A 20,620-nucleotide genomic window follows, 5' to 3' on the forward strand; every position below is an offset into this window, starting at 1 on the left:
TTTACAGCTGAAAAAGGACTGGGACAATTTAGGAAAAGAGATCACTTCACTAGTTGGAACTTTGACAAATAGAGGAAATAAGCATGCATGCCCCCAAATATGGTGCTTTTATTTCTTTATAAGTGAAGGCAAGTAGAGGCAAATTGATTTAAAGTTGTAATATGTTACCAGTTGACAAAAGAAAAAGGCCCCAAAATTTATTTCCATCTGCTTTCTTGTTTTAAAACTGTTTCAACTTTGTTTTGTTTTAATTTGTATTCTAGTATTAATAACTATACATGACTGACATTCTTTAGGATCAAATTCCCATCCTAATAAAGACCAAGTTTTAATAATACCAGATTTTTAATACTTTGGTTTACATCCCGTTGTTCTTCCAGTTGGTGGGACTTACTTAATTCCGGGGTCATGACAACCTCTTGATTTAGAATGAAAGCATGTGGTTGTACTTCAGGGAATATTGCATAGAAGGGTTGTTTGTTCTTTCCCATCAATATATTGAATCCAAATGCTATGAATGATTTGGCATGTAAAGTTGTTAATCCAGAGGTCATTGGTGTAAATTTTAACTTGAAAAAAAAACCAACCCCAAACAAACAACAGTCTCACCCTGTTTGCCTCAGCTAATTGGACTTTGTTTTTCTGGATTCGGGCATGCACTTAACATCTCCAATCTGGTTTTGTTCTTTTTATTTTGAAATTAATTTTTCTTCCTTGATACCCTTCTGTAGCACAGACATAGTTCTTTGTAGTTACTGCAGCTTCTTTGCTCTCCCAGTTCTCTTACCTCTTGCTGTCACATGAACAGACCTTTTTGCTGCACACAGTGAGACCAGCGAAATATTTGGCCTCAGTGATATCTTCAGGAAACATTTTATTATTGGAGGAAGCAGGTTATTGTGCTACAGCTTAGCACATCCTTCCGCCTGTTTGGATATTATTTTCAATATTATCACTATGTCACTGTCCTGGCAAACTGATTGACAATAATGAATGTTTGCTATGTATTAAATATGCAAACTGCTTTAGCAGTTATTCCAACATGTATTAAGAAATTACTTGTGCAGGCAGGATAGGTGATAAAATAGAGAATGTTTTAGATTATTAACTTCCCATACAGTTTTAAGTTCAAAACTCATTTTAATCTTTTTTTCTTGGTGTTGATGTAGCTCCTGTGCTGTGATCACTTTATTAGTTCTTTTGTTTTACTGTACAGGTCCTTTGTGGAACTGTATACCTTGTCTTGGGGACTGGCCCATGTTCTTTTGAAGATTTTAGGCTTTGTTCAGTCAGAATCTGTTTGTTGTGGTAATGCCCACATAATCTGGTCAAGGATCATGCCTAATGCATTAAATCAAGCTTTTTCAAAAAAAACAAGGATTTTTCTAGTCTTAGAGAACTTTGATAGCCTTTATAAAGATATTTGTTCTGAGTAATTCTACTGACATGGGTAGCCAGTTGTTCAACCTAAAGCTACAAATATGCTTAAAACTCAGCCAAAGTTTGGCTAATGCAACAATACTGCCTATATACTTCACATTTCAAAAAAAAAAAAGTAAGATTTAGAATATTCTGTGCTTAATAATTTATATCACGCATATGAATTATCACTGGTATTTAAGCATTTGGATAAAATATATCTGTATCTAAAATTTGAAATTCTGTTTATTTTAATAGATCACTTTAAAAAACAGTAAGAAAAATACCACTTTTGCAATTTGTTTCCCTGTTTTGTTGTTATATAGTTCTTTAAATATCTAAATGGGAGACTGATTTTGTTCTTAAATTAGGATGATTTAATGCTGATTTACTAGGGTGGCACTTGAAGTCTTCAACCTTTTCTGTGAGGAGTGTTTATAATTGGCAAGTGTTTTGCAAGGTGGACTAGAAAAGCAAGTTAAACTCAGAGATTTATGTGACTAGAAGTATTTTTTAGGTATTACGCAGAACATATATTCCAATTCACTGCAGAGTTTTTAAAGATGAAGTAAAACATACTCAACATACAAAAAGCTTTGTCCATACTGGATTGACATAGGAGTGGCTAAACAAGTCTGCTGTTTGAGCGTGTGAAATAGTTTGTCATCAAGTAATTCTAGTTTGACCAGCATCTGACATCTGTGCTGCCTTTGAATGATACTTTGTTCTAAATACAAGTGGGTATTACATGGAGTTTAATTTCATAAGTGTTTGTCAACCATCTACTCAGGAGTATGAGTGATATCCAATCTCCACTTGTAGTTTAATCTGTGGTATGAAGGATTTGTGTTTTTCTTTGCTTTTCATTATACAGGCAGAAGGCATTTCTTCTCTTCTGGAAATCAGAAAAAGAATGCCATAATCCCATGAACTGTACTTTAAATAATAGGTACAAAGGAGAGCAGGGTATTTCTCTTACTTCTTCAAGAGAAATAATATTTATGTACACTTTTTAAATTTAGTTTTCAGTAAAAAATAAGCTTAAGAAAGTGCTGAATAGTGTGTAGGCTCACAAGAAATTCTGCTAGAGGTATAGAGGAATACTAATTTCAATAAAACCAAGGTATATTGTTGCAGTGTATTACTTAAGGCTTTGTAAGTCTTAAGAGGAACATTTCTGTCTTAAATGCAATGTGACTTGTCCAGTTGTCAATGTAACCTCACTTCAAGACAAACAGCATCATCTAGATGTAATTGCAGGGAGCTTTTAGTTTCTGAAATGTAATTTTCTTCCCAGAGAACTACATTATTTTGTAAAACTGACAAGTAAAAGGCATGCAACACTACCTTGTAGTACTGTAAGTAAGCTTATGTGTTATCATAATAATGATTGGCAAGTTATACACTTAGTTTATTGGGTAGCACTTCTGTAAAGTAGATTTTTGCTATCACTTTGTTAATATTTTTAATTCTTCCAATACAGGAACATAGGAATCTGCCTTTCATGCGTGAATTGAGGTACCTATTTGCACTTCTAGTTGGTTCGAAGAGAAAATATGTTGACCCATCAAGAGCAGTTGAAATCCTTAAGGATGCTTTTAAATCCAATGATTCCCAACAGGTAATTTTCGATCAAGCTTATGCATGTTTTCATGTGGTCATCTGGGGTCATCTGGCAATAGGAAGTACTTAGAGTGGACAACAAAAATTCAAAATGTCCACAGAAAAACTTCTAGCTATTAGAGTCTTTGAGCTTTTCCTCTGATATTATGTGATTTATAGTCAACTTTATTAGGAAAATTAAAAAAATATTTCAGACAGCATTCCTTTTATTCAGTGCACTTTCTTCCTATTGTTTCAGAAATTAACTAATAGATCCACATTCTTGCTTTTAGGGTTTAGTTCTAAGTCTGAGGCTTTTGAAAGAGTGTTATCTGATGTAACAGTACATCCAGGGCTGGTACAGTCCTATTATCCTGTTTGTGTAGATATTGTTTTGGAGGATCCAAATGTTCATATTCAGGATTCTTACCTAAATCATAGTATATTCTGCTTTTTTGAGAAACACTTAATTTCTTCAGATGCTTTGTTTTCCCACATGAGGTTATGTGGCTGAGGTGTTTAATTACAACAGCACGCTGAATTTAGTGCTCGATGAAAGTAATATTAGTCACCACTTGTTAGATACCAAAGGGTTTGAACAATTGGATTCATGAGATGCCTTCGGACTAGCATGGTATGAAAGCTGAGCCCAAGTAATAAGGATCACAGGACAGTGTCATAGCTGAGGAACACCAGAGCCACTCATAAAACAAAAACCAATCATGGAATAGTCTTACCCACAATGTGATTTTGGAACACTTGTGGAGTGGAATACAGCTTTACTGATCCTGTAAGGTGACCTTTCATTGTGTTCTGTTACATATAGTCTATGATTCTATGATATGTGAACATACACTGATCATTTCGTATGTTTTAACAGCAAGACGTCAGTGAATTCACACACAAATTATTAGATTGGCTAGAAGATGCCTTCCAAATTAAAGCTGAAGAAGAGAGGTAAGATTTTTTTTTTCTAGCTCTGCATGGTGAACATTTGGATGAGAGACAATCAAACCAAACAACCAAAAATCCACTTCTCTGTATGGCTTAAAAAGACCCAGCTCTGTAGCTCATTTTGGTTCAAGTGTGGTTTTTTCCATGCATGGCAATACCTTGGATTTTTCCATCAACTGTCTGTTCACCCCCTTATTTTGTGTTAGAAATCTAGTTCAATGAAGTCCGAAGTGTATAAAGAATAGAGATGTGGTTTTTGTACTTAATCAGTTAGGCTCTTTTCATTGGAATGAAGTTTTGCTTTTCGATCCTGCAGTTTGAAATACTTCAAAACCTTGCTCCTTTTTCTCATATCAGAAGTAAATACTCACTGTTTGTATAAGTAAACATCTGTAAACTGGCTTTTGAATGCATAATTTTTTCTAGAGCATTGCAGGAAATAGTTTTTACAAGGGTTTTGTACAATTAACCACTCATTAATTGAATCTGGTTTACATAGGCACTTCTGAAACTTAATTTTCAGAATATACTTATCACTGCAAATATCCAAATCATTGTTATTGTGAATAGAGAAAAGTACAAATATAAATTAACAGTAACTGAGTAAAATAGGCAGCATAATTTCCATAATGAATTCAGAATAATCTGTTCATAATTTTATAAAAGCTTCTAGCTTTGTGTTTGATTTTTATTTTTTTCGCTAACACACTTCCCGTTTTTTAGGGATGGAGAGAAACCAAAGAACCCGATGGTGGAGTTGTTTTATGGACGATTTCTAGCAGTAGGTGTACTTGAAGGTATGCATCTGGATTTACTTGGACATCTGTGGTTGTGTCTGTCCAGTGCCTGTCCACGTACACGGGTGAACGATGCAGTTGTAGGACTTAGGTACTTCTGCAGAATCACACTTGGAGAATAAAAACTCAGTCTGTGACAAATGGTTTGTCCTGGAAATATGAGGGTGAATGTAAATGCAGTGAGCTGCAGGGATCCAGAAAGACTGTTTTGATCACCTTGAGGAGCTGATTGTATGTTCTCAGTGCAGCAGAAGTTCGGGTGAGATGCTGAGGGAATATCCTTTGAAGAAATTATTGGGGCACTTTTACCACTTACTAATTGTATATAGAAGGCAAGTTACTGTATTTCATCGAGCTAGTCTCTCACTCTCTCTCTTATTCATTTAGTGCCATTAAAAATTTCATTTTCTTGCATTTTCTTCTACATGTATGAAAAACTCACCCTCCTAAAAGTTACAGTTTGCTGAAAACAAGTCAGCAGAAACCTTCTCAAAGGCAGTGTTGGGGGGAGTGCTAAGGAGGAATAAACTGTACCACAAACTTCCCTTTATCTTATCTGTATGTAATTAGTAGAACTGTGGAATTGCAGTGTTCTCTATTTCCAGGAGGCTATGAAAGCATTTTTGAGTAACTTTAATATTGATGAATCTGCCCTCCATCCTAAATGAATGACATGCATTTGAAAGAAGGAGCTATAGTCTTTAAAGTGGCTTCCAGGTTGTTCCTGGAACAATCTGTTGACAGATTTCAAAACCATTCTGCAGATTTCTTGTTCCTAGCTACCATTCTTGCTCCTTTACATTTAACTACTTTCCTCCTTTACATTCTCATCTTAACTGAGGAGATATGTAAAAATCAAACCAATGGAAAGAAACTAGCAGGCCTAAGAAGATTTGTTACTGACTTTAGCATGAGATAAATTGAAATTCTAGTTTGAAATCACTTGCCCCCTACATTTCTCCTCATGTTTGAGCTTATCTCATTATACACTGTTACCAAATTATAATCTTGTTTTCAGGACAGAAATCGTGAGTGTTCTCTTTTGTGGTTTATTTTTGCAAAATGTGCTTATACAAAGGGCTCTTTGATATCAACAATTCTGCTGACTTTGCTGATACAATGTACAGTTGTATTATTAAACTGCTATTTGCAGGAGGAGGATTTTGATTTATATGTGTAAAACTTCTCATACATCTGTAGAGCCAAGGCATTTTCAGTTTTACCAGTAGATGCCAAAACAATATTAAAAAGTGGTCTGGAGAAGAAAATACATAGATTTTCAGTATTATGTTTGAGCCACTTGTAACTTTGTACGTATAATTGAACTGCTCAATAAGAAAATGTATTTTTCAGTAGACTAGATCAGCTGACCTAGGATTGTTAGTTTTTTAAAAAGGTAAATGTTTATTTCTAAAACATTAACTGTTTCATTTTCCATGTGAAGGTAAAAAATTTGAAAACACAGAAATGTTTGGCCAGTATCCGCTACAGGTTAATGGCTTTAAAGATCTGCATGAGTGCCTCGAAGCTGCAATGATTGAAGGGGAAATTGAATCCCTTCATTCAGAAAACTCTGCCAAGTCTGGTCAGGAGGTGAGTTAAGTGCTCCTGTGGGCTTCTCTAGGGATTTGTTTTTGCTTTTTATTTTTCATTCGGGTTCATGGTTGGTTTTTATCTGACCTGCTGCTGTGCAGGTCCTGATGTCTGGCATAATGTTGATTTGGGGGGTTTGTATCTCTTTGGAGTATTCAGAATATAATGGTTTTGCATGTTTCTTAAGATAGGAAGTTCATGCTTATTAAAAGCTGGCACAATTAAGCGCTTACAGTGGTGATTTGACACAGGCTGGTTCCCACCTGTTGCTGATATTTGATCTCCATGAGAGGTCATGGCTTAGGTGTCCTGTGGTACCTGAGCACTGCTCTGGCTGACTTGCTGCTCTGGGCCATGTTGTGAACAGCAGCTGTGAGCTGTGCCCTTGCCATTGCTGCACAGCATTCCTGTTGTTCCTCTGTGCCTCTGTCATGTAATTGCTCAGCACCTTAGCCTTCTTCCCCTCTCCTCTTTCTACTGCCGTGTCCATGTGTCCTCTTCTTTGATACCTACAGGGGGCAATTCTCCACTTTGCTTGCAGTGTTGGACAGATAATACTTGACATTACTTGCTCTGTGGGCTGCTGTTCCTCCTGTTCCAGAAGAGCTCATTAGAGCAGGAGGCTGCCAAATGCCAGAACGTGCTGGAAGCGTGGGTGAAGGGATTCAGACGGAGCCCCACTAAGCAGTGGGGTATGCAGTGTATGATATTGAGATGAGTTGATGGATGAGATTTCTTGTGCAGAAATCACAGGTTAGGAAAAGAGGTAGTTTGTGGTTGTAGAACCAGGAGGGTGTACTCTGAAACATCCCCTCTTACTGGCATTCATATGTGTGCCTTGCACTTTTCTCTGGCAGAGCTCTCTCTAATAACCTGTGGGTTATTGATATGGAAAAATCGGAATCCCTGTTGCCTTTGAGGGCTGAACTTCCTCTTTACACATCTGTTCATGTTTTACTACAGTTATTTTAAAGATGTGAAGTCTTAGGAGGTTTCTTCTACTTAAGTAAAAAGGTGTAATTTCTTCCTTGATGTCAGTCTTTGGAAGTAATGTAACTTAGCTTCATTTAATCATATCAACATACACACAGGGTTTAATTATGAAGCCTAGTGACACACACTGAAATCATCCTCCAGTCTGAAGTTCTAGTTCCAACTTTGTGTTTTGCAACAAATGTTTTAGAGCATCCCTTTTACAATGATCATGCTTCCTGCAACATAACTGGAAGAAAACAAAATCTCATAAATTCTTTGGTACAATACAAAGTTTGGTTTCTTCATTCTAGGTGAAATCTTGTATGTATCTACTACAAGAACAGGATTGTTCGTCTTCTGGACTGAAACTGTCTTGCAGTTAAAACCTGTGTGTATTCATGCATGAAAAATGTCAGTTCTGTTATAAATGCTTGGCTAGAAATGTGAGATTTGAGTTTGTGTGGGTTTTGGTGGTTCTTTTGTTTGTTTTGTTTTTGAGGGTTTTTTAACCTGTAATGTTGGGAAATTGTGGGGAACAGAAGGATAGTTATGTACAGGGCTAGGCTGTTAAGCTTTGGGTTCTATGACATTGTCAGGGTTTTAATCAGCTTGGCTTCTTAGCATGTGGAAATTGAAGTGCAAATCATATGACAGATTGACCATGGTGAAAACTCAAGAAACATTACTGCATTATGAGGGCTAAGTAAATTGATTAAGTTTCCCTGAAGTAATTTATAGTGATGTTGCTGCTTTTAGTACTTATGTTTAAATATGATGCCTCAAAGATCACAGAACCAACTAGGCTGGAAAAGACCTCTGAGATCGAGTCCAAACTATGACTGAACACCACCCTGTCAACGAAACCATGGCACTAAGTGCCACATCCAGTCTTTCCTTAGACACCTCCAGGGATGGTGACTCTACCACTTCCCAAGGCAGTCCATTCATTGGAATCACTCTTTCTGTGAAGAACTTCTTCCTGATGTCCAACCTAATCCTTCCCTGGTGCAGTTTAAGACTGTGTCCTCTTGTCCTGGTGCTGGTTGCCTGGGAGAAGAGACCAACCCCCACCTGGCTACAACCTCCTTTCAGGGAGTTGTAGAGAGTGATGAGGTCTCCCCTGAGCCTTCTCTTCTCCAGGCTGAACAACCCCAGCTCCCTCAGCTTCTCCTCATAGGAGTTGTGCTCCAGTCCCTTCACCAGCCTTGTTGCTCTTCTCTGGACCTGCTCCAGGACCTCAATATCTTTCCTAAATTGAGGGGCCCAGAACTGGACACGATACTCAAGGTGCAACCTAACCAGTGGTGAGTATAGGGGCAGAATCACTTCCCTAGTCCTGCATTGTTACAGTGCACTGGAAGGTTTGGAAGTACTAAACGAAGCTCAGTTTTTTGTAGTTTTAACAGAGTCTGTCTCAGCTGAACGAAGACTTAAAGTGGCATTCCTCTGAGCTGGTATCAAAGTCTAAAGAGAATATTATTGTGATAGTCACATTTTAAAAGATCATTCTGGTTTTTTTTCTTATTCCCACTGTTGCCTCTAGTGGGGTATTTAGCTGCTCATTCACTATTATTATCATTATTATTTTTACTCTTATTATCACAATGCCTAAAAGCCTCAGCTATGGAGTGGGGTTGTCATCAGGCAAGCTAATATATGAACAACAACAAAAAAATCCCTGTCCTGAGGAACTTAAATCCTCTTTCAAGAGAAGATGGAGGTCAATGCACATACTTGGGAGTTAGAAATGTGAGGAAAATGAGAGAATGTTTGTCAGCATCATTGTTGATGAAATTAAGCACATCGGCAACTTAGTCATCATTAAGTGGTTTGGGGGCCTTGCAATGAAAGGGTTTTAGGGGGAAGGGTTGTGCTGTGTCTTTGCTGACTTAAGCATTGAAATTTACTGCTGTGTGAAGTTGTTGCAAGAGAGAAGTCATGACTGTCTGTTAAAACTGAGAAGGTGGTTATTGGAGCCTGATATAGGCAAGAAAATGGAAGGCAGCTCACTTTGTGTGTAAACAGGCAATGAACTTGGAAAATTCAGCAACATCCTGGGAGTCTGTTAGTGTGACAAGGTTACCTGCACTAAGGCCAGACAAGGGGAGAAGAGAGGAAACCTTGCACTCAGATGTGGAGTGATGAGAACCTGGACACAAATTTTATCCATGAGCACAGGAGGGAAAGGCTGTCTGTGAGGTATTGTTTGAAAAGACTGTTCAAGACATTTGGCTGGATAAGAGAACTTGAAGTGAGCCCTGAGTCAAATGCCATCTGGGCTATGGCATTGATGTCAGAAATATGTGGCAATAGCGTCTGCAGCTGTCAGGGAAGCTTGAGTTGATGGTTAGATACCCAAAACTTATTAAATGGATAGACCATAGTTGTTATGTTTTATAATGGAGAGGAAAAAAAATGCTAAACTGGAGCTGGATTTGTGTTGTAGTTGAGAAACAATGTATGTAAAGAAAGAAATGAGGACTAGGGATAGACCTCTACTGAGTACTGAAAGAAAACTGGGATAAGGTGATGATAAGAGTGATTAGCAGTGATTAGAGATGTGAGCAGAAATTTTAGGCTGTTAACGTAGAGGAGATTTCAAGAAAAAAATATCAGTTTTATGCTGCTGAGAGCTCTTGTCTGGCACAGCCCAGAGCACTTGATGATCCTGCTTCAGAGGAGAAACTTTGAGTGATATCAGGTGAATGAAAGGGTCAGGAACATGAGCCTGAGGGGACTAGCAGGAAGAGCACTTGATACAGTGTAAACAACCCTTTCAATGTTATGGGAGACTTAAAAGAGAACAGGACAGTTGGCAAGGCAGGTAGGTTTGAGCGTGGGCTGATTGATTTTGGTACAAGCGAGGCAAATGTGACATGAAGAATCTTTCCTGCCTCCTCTGCTTTAACACAGACAGCAATGGATGAGTTGAAAAGCTGTGATGCAGCATGGGCAACAAATGCTCTGTGTTTACAGTGAGGGGGAAAGATGGGAGCTTTGCAAAGCTTATGCCGACCCACCTTCTAAATCCAATTTCTCCCACAGCTGTCGGTCTGCAGGTATTGTACAATTATTACTAAATTAAATGACTGCTATTGGAAGGTGCATTCATTGTGGGGTTTTCTGTTTTTCTTTTGTCTAGCACTGGTTCACGGAGCTTCCTCCTGTCTTAACTTTTGAGCTATCAAGATTTGAGTTTAATCAGGCTCTGGGGAGACCAGAGAAGATACACAACAAATTAGAATTTCCTCCAATTTTGTATCTAGACAGGTACAGTATAATATTATCAACAAAATCCCAGTATGAATATAAATTAAATCTCATGAGTTTGTTAAAGTTGATGATGTATCTTATGCTCACTTAAATCACAGTAAATTTCTGTTCTAGCTATACAAGTTAGAGTTTTCATGGGTTTCATCTGTTTCAGAAAGTACGCATAGATAACAATTTAAGATATACTGCTGTTTTCTGTGAAAAACCTTCTTCCACTTCCATTTATTGCTAGGTAGCTGTGCACACAGGCAAAATACTCTGAAAAATGACACCATTTATGGGTCCATTTGGTAAAGACACTATTTATGGGTCCACGTCAGCTATTTCATGGTGTTCCAGATAGTCTGCATGGTTTGAAGAGTATCCTGGGCATCGGTGCAATACTGTTGATGTGTAGAGGTGAAATACCAGGATGGCTTTCAGTTAGCTGCTGAATGCTATTTAGGAACTTAAATAATGAAACAGGAGTATTGGTAGTGGCTGCTACATAAACCACTTCAGAATCTAATAGCAGCTTTCTAATACATGTTTGTCCTGCATGGTATGAACAGAGCTTTCAACACCTGGGAGAAAAGCAGCTTCTGAAAGTTGTGGAAGGGAAGGTTTAATGGTTTATTTTTGTCTCAGTTCTGTTTTAGTGCTCAATATATTAGCACTAAGCATTAGTGATTATGGCTGGTGGGTACAGACCTCAGTTCCAGTGTTGGGTTACTATGGGCTGACACTTCTTTCTATATTTCATGTTTTACAGGTATATGCACAAAAACAGAGAAATAACAAGAATTAAACGAGATGAAATCAAGAGACTCAAAGAGTACCTCACAGTTTTACAACAGAGATTAGAACGGTACTATAGATAACTGTGTAAATGCAAATAGTATTATAGGCTACATAGAATAACTCTAAACAACTACAGATTTTGTGTAGTTATTTACTCTAGATTTCCCTTCTGTATCTCTTTTCTTTTACTCTTTTCCTTGTAAATTGTGTATAAGCATTGTAATTCTGATGCATGAAACATGCTAGGAAAGGCTCGCTTTATTTAATTGCAGTCAATCAGAAAAAAAAAATCTTTTTTTTTCTCTTTTTTCTTTCTTTTTTTTTTCTTCTTTTTTTTTTTTTTTTGGTGTATATGTGAGTCATGGCATTAATACGTTTTATGGTTAACAGATATTTAAGCTATGGTTCTGGTCCTAAACGATTCCCCTTGGTAGATGTCCTGCAGTACGCCTTGGAGTTCGCCTCCAGCAAGCCGGTGTGCACCTCTCCCGTCGATGACCTGGGTGCAAGTGCCCCTGCGAGCGGCACGGTGCCAGCCCAGACCTCACCCAGGTAAGGGTTTGCTCTGCCACTGCAGACCAGCCTCGGAGAGAGAGGCAGGAAGTTTAGCTGCCTCGTTCACCAGGTGAATAAAACTAGGCGACTCCTAAGGGGTATAGCGTAAAAATCTCTGCTCTTTTCCCAGAAGTGCTTTTCAGCACAGCAGACTTAAATAGATAAACCTAAATGTTAATGATGTGAGCGGTTGTCTCATGCGCTTATAAAAATGTCTCTGGGTGGAGAATTTCCATTTTCAAACCAAGCCCAATTCCACCTACAATTCCGAATAGACCCAATATCTGGGGAGGCCACTGCTTCCTAAGAGTATTGTTTAAGAACTGGGCAGTGTATATGTGCTGCTGGTGTACAATTTATCTGTTAATTTCTGCCTGGGAGTTAAGCTCCTTTTCTGCTTTGCAATTTACACTTCTCACCAAGTTTGTCAGCAACCTAACAGTCTGACTTTTTTTTAATACAGAGTGGCTAAAGTATCAAGGAGAGAAAGGTTCAGTAATGTTGTTTTTCTCATTATTAAAGCTAGGAACTCAGTATTGGGGATCGGGTGCACCCTCAGTTTGCAGATGACACCAGTTTGGGTGGGAACGTTGAATCTGCTGGAGCGCAGGAAGGTTCTGCAGAGGGATCAGGCTGGATCCATGGGCTGAGGACAATTATACGAGGTTCAGCAAGGCCAAGTGCCAGGTTCTGCACTTGGGTCACAGCAACCCCCTGCAGTGCTACAGGCACTGGGGGAAGTGTGGCTGGAAAGCTGCTGGGCAGAAAAAGCCGTGGGGGTGCTGATCAGTAGCAGCTGAACAGGATCCAGTGTGTGCCCAGGTGGGCAAGAAGGCCAAAGGCATCCTGGCCTGTATAGAAATAGTGTGGCCAGCAGGACCATCCCCCTGTACTGAGCACTGGTGAGGCTGCACCTTAAATCCTGTGTTCAGTTTTGGGCCCCTCACTGCAAGTAAGACATTGAAGTGCTGGAGCGTGTCCAGAGAAGGGCAGCAGAGCCTGAGGAAGGGTCTGGAGCACAAGTCTCATGAGGAGCTGCTGAGGGAGCTGGGGGTGTTTAGCCTGGAAAAAAAGAGGCTTGGTTTGATTGCTCTCTACAACCACCTGAAAGGAGGTTGTAGCCAGATGGGGGTCAGGCTCTTCTCCCATGTGACAAGTGATAGGACAGAAGGAAATGGCCTCAAGTTGTACTAAGGGAGGTTTAGGTTGGATATTAGGAAGAAATTTCTCCATGGAAAGGGTTGTCAAGCACTGAAACAGGCTGCCCAGGGAAGCGGTGGAATCACCATCCCTGGAGGTATTTAAAAAGCATGTTTATGTGGCACTCAGCGACATGGTTTAGTGGTGGAGGTGGCAGGTGCTGGGTTAATGGTCGGATTTGATGGTCTTAGTGGTCTTTTCCAAACTAGATGATTCCATGATAGAGTATAACTTTGGTTAGGTGGACACTAACAGTTTATAACATAGCTTTTTATTTTACATTTGGAAAGTAGGGTTTTGGGTTCTGGTTAACTTTGTAGTACAAGGAAATTAAGTACATGTATCTAAAAAGACTTCAAAAAGATTTCAAGTGTCCTACTGTAGAAATGACAATGACTGATAAGAGAAGACAAACTTCTAAAAGCTACCACTGCTTGCATGAAATACAATATCAAAAGTAATGTACTTTGTTCAAACTCTTATGTAGGAAGTTTGTTCTGTAAAAATGTCAGTCTTGTGACTTTTTTTGTCAATCTGTAGAAACACCACAGCATGTTATATGGAATGACATTTTCAGCTCTTAATGTTCTCAGAACTTTGTAAACTACTGAAGAATCCAGGTTCCTCAGGCTGTATCACGATGCTGTAGACAAAGTAAAAATTCAGTGGCTTGCAAGAAAGATCATCAGATTGCTGTTATGCAGTGTAATTATATATAGGTGGTCTCATTGATGAGAAGAGAAAGATCTGTAACAGATTTTAATTTTTATTATTCTGCTGCTCTTGTAGATGTCTCCTAAGATGGCTGTTCTGCAGTTTGAGTTGTTTGGAACAAATTTAGATGGGTTGGTACTAAATTCTCAGTGTACTGTAAATATCAGAGGTCCTTTCATTGTTGTTTTTCAGTTAACATGAGTTGTAGGTAGGTGATCAGAAAAAGAATGTCTGCTAGGCATAGGACACACGAAGAAGTTATTCAACAGAGAACTTGTGTTTGTTGGATTTTATGGTCAGTGGGCCATAAGACAAGCTGCTGTGATTTTTCTCTCTGCCATTTGGCAGTAGATGTTTCAAACCACAGTGATTACGTGTATGGTGTGATTTGAAAGTGTTTTAGTAGCATTTCAAATGAAGCAAACTATGGGTTGACCGATCTAAATCTCATTCCTTTACGTTTGGTAATGGCAGTTGTTGTTTTGCTAACATGTAGTGCACCACAGAGTTTTCAGAATTTACACACTAATTCTATATTGATATTGTAGGTACCTTTCCTGGATTGCACTGTAGGAAAACGTTTCCTTTAAAATTTCTGTTTTCAGAGGCAAAGCTTATTTTTGTGCTGTAGCTTTTCGTTTGTGCACATGATGATTCAATTTTTTTATTTCATGTTTTGAATGAATGCAGCACAATAGAGCAGCAGGGGCCTTCCTCTTCAGATGTTCCAAGCACATCTCCTGTACAAAGATCAGTAATACATAAACCATTCACGCAATCACGAATTCCTCCTGATCTGCCAATGCATCCGGCACCGAGGCACATCACCGAGGAGGAGCTGTCTGTCCTGGAAGGCTGTTTGCATCGCTGGAGGACTGAAGTAGAGAATGACACTAGAGGTAATGCCACGAGCTGGGGAATGCACTTGCTGTTGGAAAACATTTGTGCAAGAGGGGGAAATTTTTCATCCAAGAATGTTTATTGTTTGGCATGTGGGTAGATCAATAGCACCACATTGAAACATATCCGTGTTTGGCTTTTAGTGACATAAAATAAAGATGTAGTCACGTGCAATTATGCAGCCTTATGGAACAGATGTTCTTTTTCTATTTCAGATTTACAAGAAAGTATATCTAGAATACACCGGACAATTGAATTGATGTACTCTGACAAAACAATGGTCCAAGTAAGTACAATTTCAGCATGAGATAACTGAAAATAGATCCTTTTTGTCACTTTTTGAAAGTTCTTAGATGCTTGAAAATAGAGCTAGTATACCATGATTACATAGGGCTTCGAGATTTTGCAAACACTTTAGTTGTGCACAGTCAGATGAAAGACAGCATTACAATATTTTACAGGTGACATGCTTAAGTTTAAGCAACTTCGTGATGAAAAGCCAAAATAGGTTCCATCTCTGATCCATTTTTTTTTACTTGAATGCAGATTCACACAATAAGTTTTTTTTGCCCTGATTTGACCATATTGCTAGGTAATCTTGTGGCATTAAGGTGGCAAAGCATTAGATACAAGAAACTATTCTTTTTGTACTTTGCTGCTTAGTGAGTGTGTTTGTGTATTGCAACTTTCATGCCAATATTTGGGAATTCAGGCTCCTGATCGTGATTTGTAGTTATTACTGCACATCAGTGCTTTTGTTGTCGTTTTGCTATTGTTGGATTTTTAAAACACTGTTTAGATTTAGTATCAGTCACAACCTTGATTACTAGTCTAAGCTGCCCTTTAGGAAATTCTCATGTTGTGTAATCTGAACAGCATTTTTATAATGCTTTACTATGGAGTTGTGGCTCCTCTGCCATTTCCTATGTTCACGTACTCATGTTCTCTCACTCTGACAGGTTTTAAGGTTAAGGATTACTTCCTCTGTTACTTTCTGTTAGTAAAAAGAACTATTTTCGTTCCAAGTAAGATCTGTTCAGCTTACAGTTTTCCTTGAGGTATGTTTTCATTTTGTACATGGCTTGTAATATTTCCTGGCAGCTGAGCTCTGATGTTAAGGATTTCGGGCAGACTTGCCCAGATGACTTTCTTTAAGCTTGCTACTTGCAGGCACTTTTCTTTTTTTTTCCTTAATACTTGTGTTATAACAAGAAGGTTAAGTGTCATCCGACAATAAAATTAAGTAATTTGGTAACACTGTATCCAAATAGCCCACCTGTGTTGGCTTAGGTATTATAGGAGGAAATACCTCTGGATGGCAAAGGTAGTAGTCAGCTATCATTACAAAAGAAAAAGGACCCATCTGAAATCACAGGCTGGAAGCAAAGGTTGTTGCCCTTATGCAGCTCAGCTGGTTTTGTCCGTGTGGGTGCTTTGGCACAATAGTAGGAAGGAGGCAGGTTCCCACAATCCGCTTTTCCTTGCCTGTCTCTGCCTCTGGGTGATTTGATAGCTGGGTATTGCTCTATTCTCTGGGCTAAGTTTCACAGTATTGATGTTTTCCTCTGCATGATACAGTTGCAGGACTGAAAGCTTTTCACTTGTAAGTCATGTTCTAGGCACATAAAAGTAGACAAATTTTCAAGACAAATATATTATATTTGCAGGATACTTCCTAGTGCTTGTATGAACTATTTGAGAAGCTCTTCATCTTCTCCTTGTGACCTCTTTTGAGTCTAAGGAAAACTACAGTCATCTTAAAACCTTTGTCAAGTTTTCATATGAAATATGTTCCTGAAATTTTTATTTTGTCTTGTTCTCCTGAATCAGTGGTTCATCAACTGCTTATTTAATTATTTCTCCCCTTCCATGAATTTGCTGTGGGGAAATGACACAACAGTTTTTCCTGTGGGAGTTTATCTTGGATACAGCAGCTTTGACAGATCTATTCTGTAGTGAGAGGTGGGTTGGTGAAGCTCCATTCCTGTTTCATGAGTATTAAGTGTAAGCTAAGAAGCTTAATGCTCTGTACTATTAATTACTGTTGATACAATGGCTTATCACAAGAGACCTCTGTCAGCACTGAACTCACCTGTACACTGGTCACAGACCTTTGTGAGCAACCTTCCTGGAAGCTCAGTGTGGGCATCTGGTTCTCCAGAGCTGGAGGAAATGTTAGGGGCCCTCAAGCTGACCCAGTTAGCGTGGTTTTAAGTAAAATGTTTTAAATTCACCTGGGATTTTTAGTCCCTGATTTCAGGGTGAGGAATTTTATTTTGTTGAAGTCTATAGAGAACTTAACTTTTTTTTAAAATCAGGATCTTCATATATTTTTGTGCATATACACGGGCTTGCAATCATTTTAAGAAGGCTTTCACACTGGTTTAATAACAGATGTTAAAATCCCCAGAGCATTTAGATTTAAGGACTTGCCAGGATTTCTGCTGTGTATACTTCTTGTGTTTGGGAGATTTAGAGTGCAGTTTGGTCTCTGGAATGACAGGCTGTTTGATTCCAGCTGCTGTGCAGTCAGTCAGCTTTACAGTTCAAGGGGGTTTGCAAAACCTCCAGCCCTTGTATATAGCATGGAACAGAACGATCAGGTTAAAGGTGACTTCAAGGAGTTTCTCAAGGTGTAGTTTCGTATTTATGGTTACTGATTATTGAGGTACTCAAATGATATTTGCAACAAATACTTAGTACACCTTGTGTTAAATAGACTGTTTATCCTCAGTCCAGACTGCAACACCAGTAAATGATAGTTTGGGGTTTTTCTTCTCAGCTGAGCTGTTGTCATTCAGGCACACTGTGCGGTTTTCCCTTGTGTGTTGCATGTGCTGTTTCAGCAGGTTAAAATGAGTCAATCACTAAGATGCTTTTAAAGGACTTGTAAGTAAGGAAGCACTCATTCATTCTGCTTTTCTTTATCTCCTTCAGTTTCCCAACTACTTAGATAGAACTACTTAGGTAGAGCAGACGTAACCTGGAATACTTTTTACATCGTTCCTAGAAACTGGTATCTTCCTTCTTTGCTGCAGGAGGAGGAGAGGACATCTTCAGGTGTTCCATGCTTTTACGTGGCAGTGCCTTTACTGATACATTTACAATATCAAAAAACAGTTGTATTCCTATTTTACTGTAGTAATTTTACCTTTAGGTAACAGAAGTATTCAACTCTCAGATATTCCTTTAATAAACTCTCTTAATGGCACATAGAAAGAACAGAGTTTATTACTTTGAATTTGCATGTGCCTTTCCAGACTTTTTGACAGGTTTACCAGGTCAGAGCTGGAGCAAATCACAGACAGTCAAGGCTGACATATTTGAGGGTTTTTTGTACAAGGAAGGTAGGAATATTATGGAATTAAGAAAAGAGGATGTCTGGCAGTAGAGACAGCTGAGTAGACATTTATGCTACTCACTAATGTTTTTAAGATCTCCTGTAACTAGTAGTGGTAAGTAACATAGTTCAAAGTCCTTATGCTTAGTGGTTTGCTAGTTTTACTTGTTTGTGTTTCCTCTGTGGTGTTTTGATTCTGTTTAACTTTATTTTTGTTATTTTTATTTAATGTAGCTATTATTGCTGGCATACATTAGGAACTAACTGCTGGCAAAGAGAGTTTGACATTTGGGGTTTTTTTCTATTTTCTTTTTTTAAGGTTCCTTATAGGTTGCATGCTGTGCTAGTTCATGAGGGTCAAGCGAATGCAGGACACTACTGGGCATATATTTATGACCACCACCAGAACAGATGGATGAAATACAATGACATTTCTGTGACAAAGTCAACTTGGGAAGAGTTGGAACGGGACTCCTTTGGTGGTTACAGGAATGCCAGTGCATATTGTTTAATGTATATCAATGATAAGGAACAATACTTGATACAAGGTAATGTTATCAATACGGGTTCTGCACGGTACAGAATAGCTAAATACATTGATAAAGTGAGCTTCTCTCACGTGGATTTCCAGATTTTTGAAATGTTTTTAATAATTATTGACAGTTTTATTTCTGCTCATAACTGTTAGATTATTTTTGTAGGTAGAACAATTGCTCTTCAACTTTTAGATTAATAAAGATAATGCCAGTGTTTCAGCATTATTAAGAGATTAAAATAAACTATATGTTTACTAATTTGCAAACATTTTAGCCAAGTGATTGCATGCTCAGAATTCTTAAGGGGTTATCTCATTAGAACAGAAACATGGAAATAGACAAATGAGCATTTTACATTAAAATCCTCATGTAGCTGCCTTTTTTTTTTTTCTTTTTTTTTTTTTTTGCCTAAGCTTCAGAGCTCTGATGCACTCTACTGGAGCATGGAAACTTGAAAGCTTATGCAGTACATTGAAATGTAAATAACTTAGCCCCTACCAACCACACATTAAACCTGAGGAATACATGGATTGGGAAATTTTTTTTCAGGACATGTAGTAATATGCAAATATGAGGCCTCGTATGGAAGTGTTTGAAGAGGGGACAAAGATCCCTTTAGCATGAATTTTATAATAATGGTAGCCAGGGAGCTGACTGTGAAAATGTCCACAGATGCAATAATAGGTTGGGGAAAATTTTCATGCTCCTGTCTCTTCATAGGGCAGAAGGCTTGAGTGCTTATTTGTGCAGTTTTTAAAGGAGAACTGATATTAACCATGACATTCCTAGATTGCCAGACTGGTAGTGGACTTGCAGCCATGGGGTCTGTGGACCCTGTAGGCTGCTCTGCCACTCTGGTTAAGTCTGAGGGCTGCTCACTGTGGGACAGCTGATTGATCTCCAGGGGTCTGGGATAACCCTGCAGACACCATTCTCCAAACAAAAGGGAAGGTTACTCAGTGTAACTAGTGTTCCTATCAGTTGACTTTGCAAATCCCTGTAGGCCCACTCTCCTTCCCCTTTTCCCTTGGGAAGTTTAGTTGTGTCCATCTCTGCGTGGCTGTAATGCAATCGAGTGATGGTGGGGATTTCGTGACTTTTTTTCCTGAATGTTCACAATCCCAGGTGCTCGTGGCCCAAAAGGCTTATCTTTCAAGATGTCAGTGATCTGATAGTGCCCAAGAATGTAAAATCCAAAGATCACAGGAGCAGTAGCCATATGTCTCAGTAGCAGAGTAGTGCCCAACAGATAGTGAAACCAGTTAGAAGTAATATAGTTTGGGGGTTTTGGTGTTACACTGTACATTTTCAGTAATTCACTTGAGGAAATCTGTTGAACATACTTTGTTTTCCTTATTCTTTCTTTTTCTGAAACTTATATTTCATGTTACTGCAGAGGAATTTAACAAAGAAACGGGGCAAATGCTTGTTGGAATGGACACGCTACCTTCTGATCTAAGGGATTATGTCAAGGAAGACAATAAACGTTTTGAAAAAGAACTTGAAGAGTGGGATGCAGAACTTGCTCAGAAAGCACAGCAGGAGAAGTTGTTATCTCAGATACCCAGGGCACCAGCACCCTCACCTGCTCCAGGTTAGCTCCTTCTACTTGTTTGTAAAAGGACGAGGACCAAAAGTCACTGGCTTTTGTATATATTGTTTTACAGCTTAACAACAGAAAAGAAGTTAATTTTGAATTAATCATGAATTACAGCTGTTCACTTGGCCAGAGTAACTGTACTTGAAGCTCAGTCTGAGGGTTTTTTGCATTTCATTTTTTGTTTAAAGAAAAAAAAATTGTTGGTTTATTGCCTTTTCCCTCCCAGTTATCTTTAGCTTTATTTTTTTTTATATAAACTCTGGCCTTTTAAGACAAGTAATTAGTAATTATTAACAGGTCTCACCAGTCTCTTTTGAGAATTTTTTAGTTTGTTAGTGATGTATATTCTTCTATTCAGCATGATTGAGTACAAGACTTATGT

The 20,620-nt window shown here is 38.5% G+C and overlaps 1 protein-coding gene across 3 annotated transcripts in view; it reads left to right on the plus strand.

Annotated features, from left to right (window-relative positions):
• Positions 1 to 20,620, plus strand: part of USP25 (ubiquitin specific peptidase 25) — an 89,167-nt gene that overhangs the window by 51,774 nt on the left and 16,773 nt on the right. For all 3 annotated transcript variants that reach the window (XM_064643984.1, XM_064643983.1, XM_064643985.1), the window contains 11 exons: positions 2,903 to 3,040; positions 3,902 to 3,978; positions 4,699 to 4,772; positions 6,217 to 6,365; positions 10,483 to 10,610; positions 11,365 to 11,460; positions 11,784 to 11,945; positions 14,553 to 14,761; positions 14,978 to 15,048; positions 18,422 to 18,650; positions 20,035 to 20,232. In XM_064643984.1, the coding sequence (XP_064500054.1) occupies positions 2,903 to 3,040; positions 3,902 to 3,978; positions 4,699 to 4,772; positions 6,217 to 6,365; positions 10,483 to 10,610; positions 11,365 to 11,460; positions 11,784 to 11,945; positions 14,553 to 14,761; positions 14,978 to 15,048; positions 18,422 to 18,650; positions 20,035 to 20,232 (1,531 nt within the window). The remainder of the gene's footprint in view (positions 1 to 2,902; positions 3,041 to 3,901; positions 3,979 to 4,698; positions 4,773 to 6,216; positions 6,366 to 10,482; positions 10,611 to 11,364; positions 11,461 to 11,783; positions 11,946 to 14,552; positions 14,762 to 14,977; positions 15,049 to 18,421; positions 18,651 to 20,034; positions 20,233 to 20,620) is intronic.

The sequence above is a fragment of the Pseudopipra pipra genome, chromosome 2 (assembly GCF_036250125.1).
Source record: "Pseudopipra pipra isolate bDixPip1 chromosome 2, bDixPip1.hap1, whole genome shotgun sequence".
NCBI lineage: Eukaryota > Metazoa > Chordata > Aves > Passeriformes > Pipridae > Pseudopipra > Pseudopipra pipra.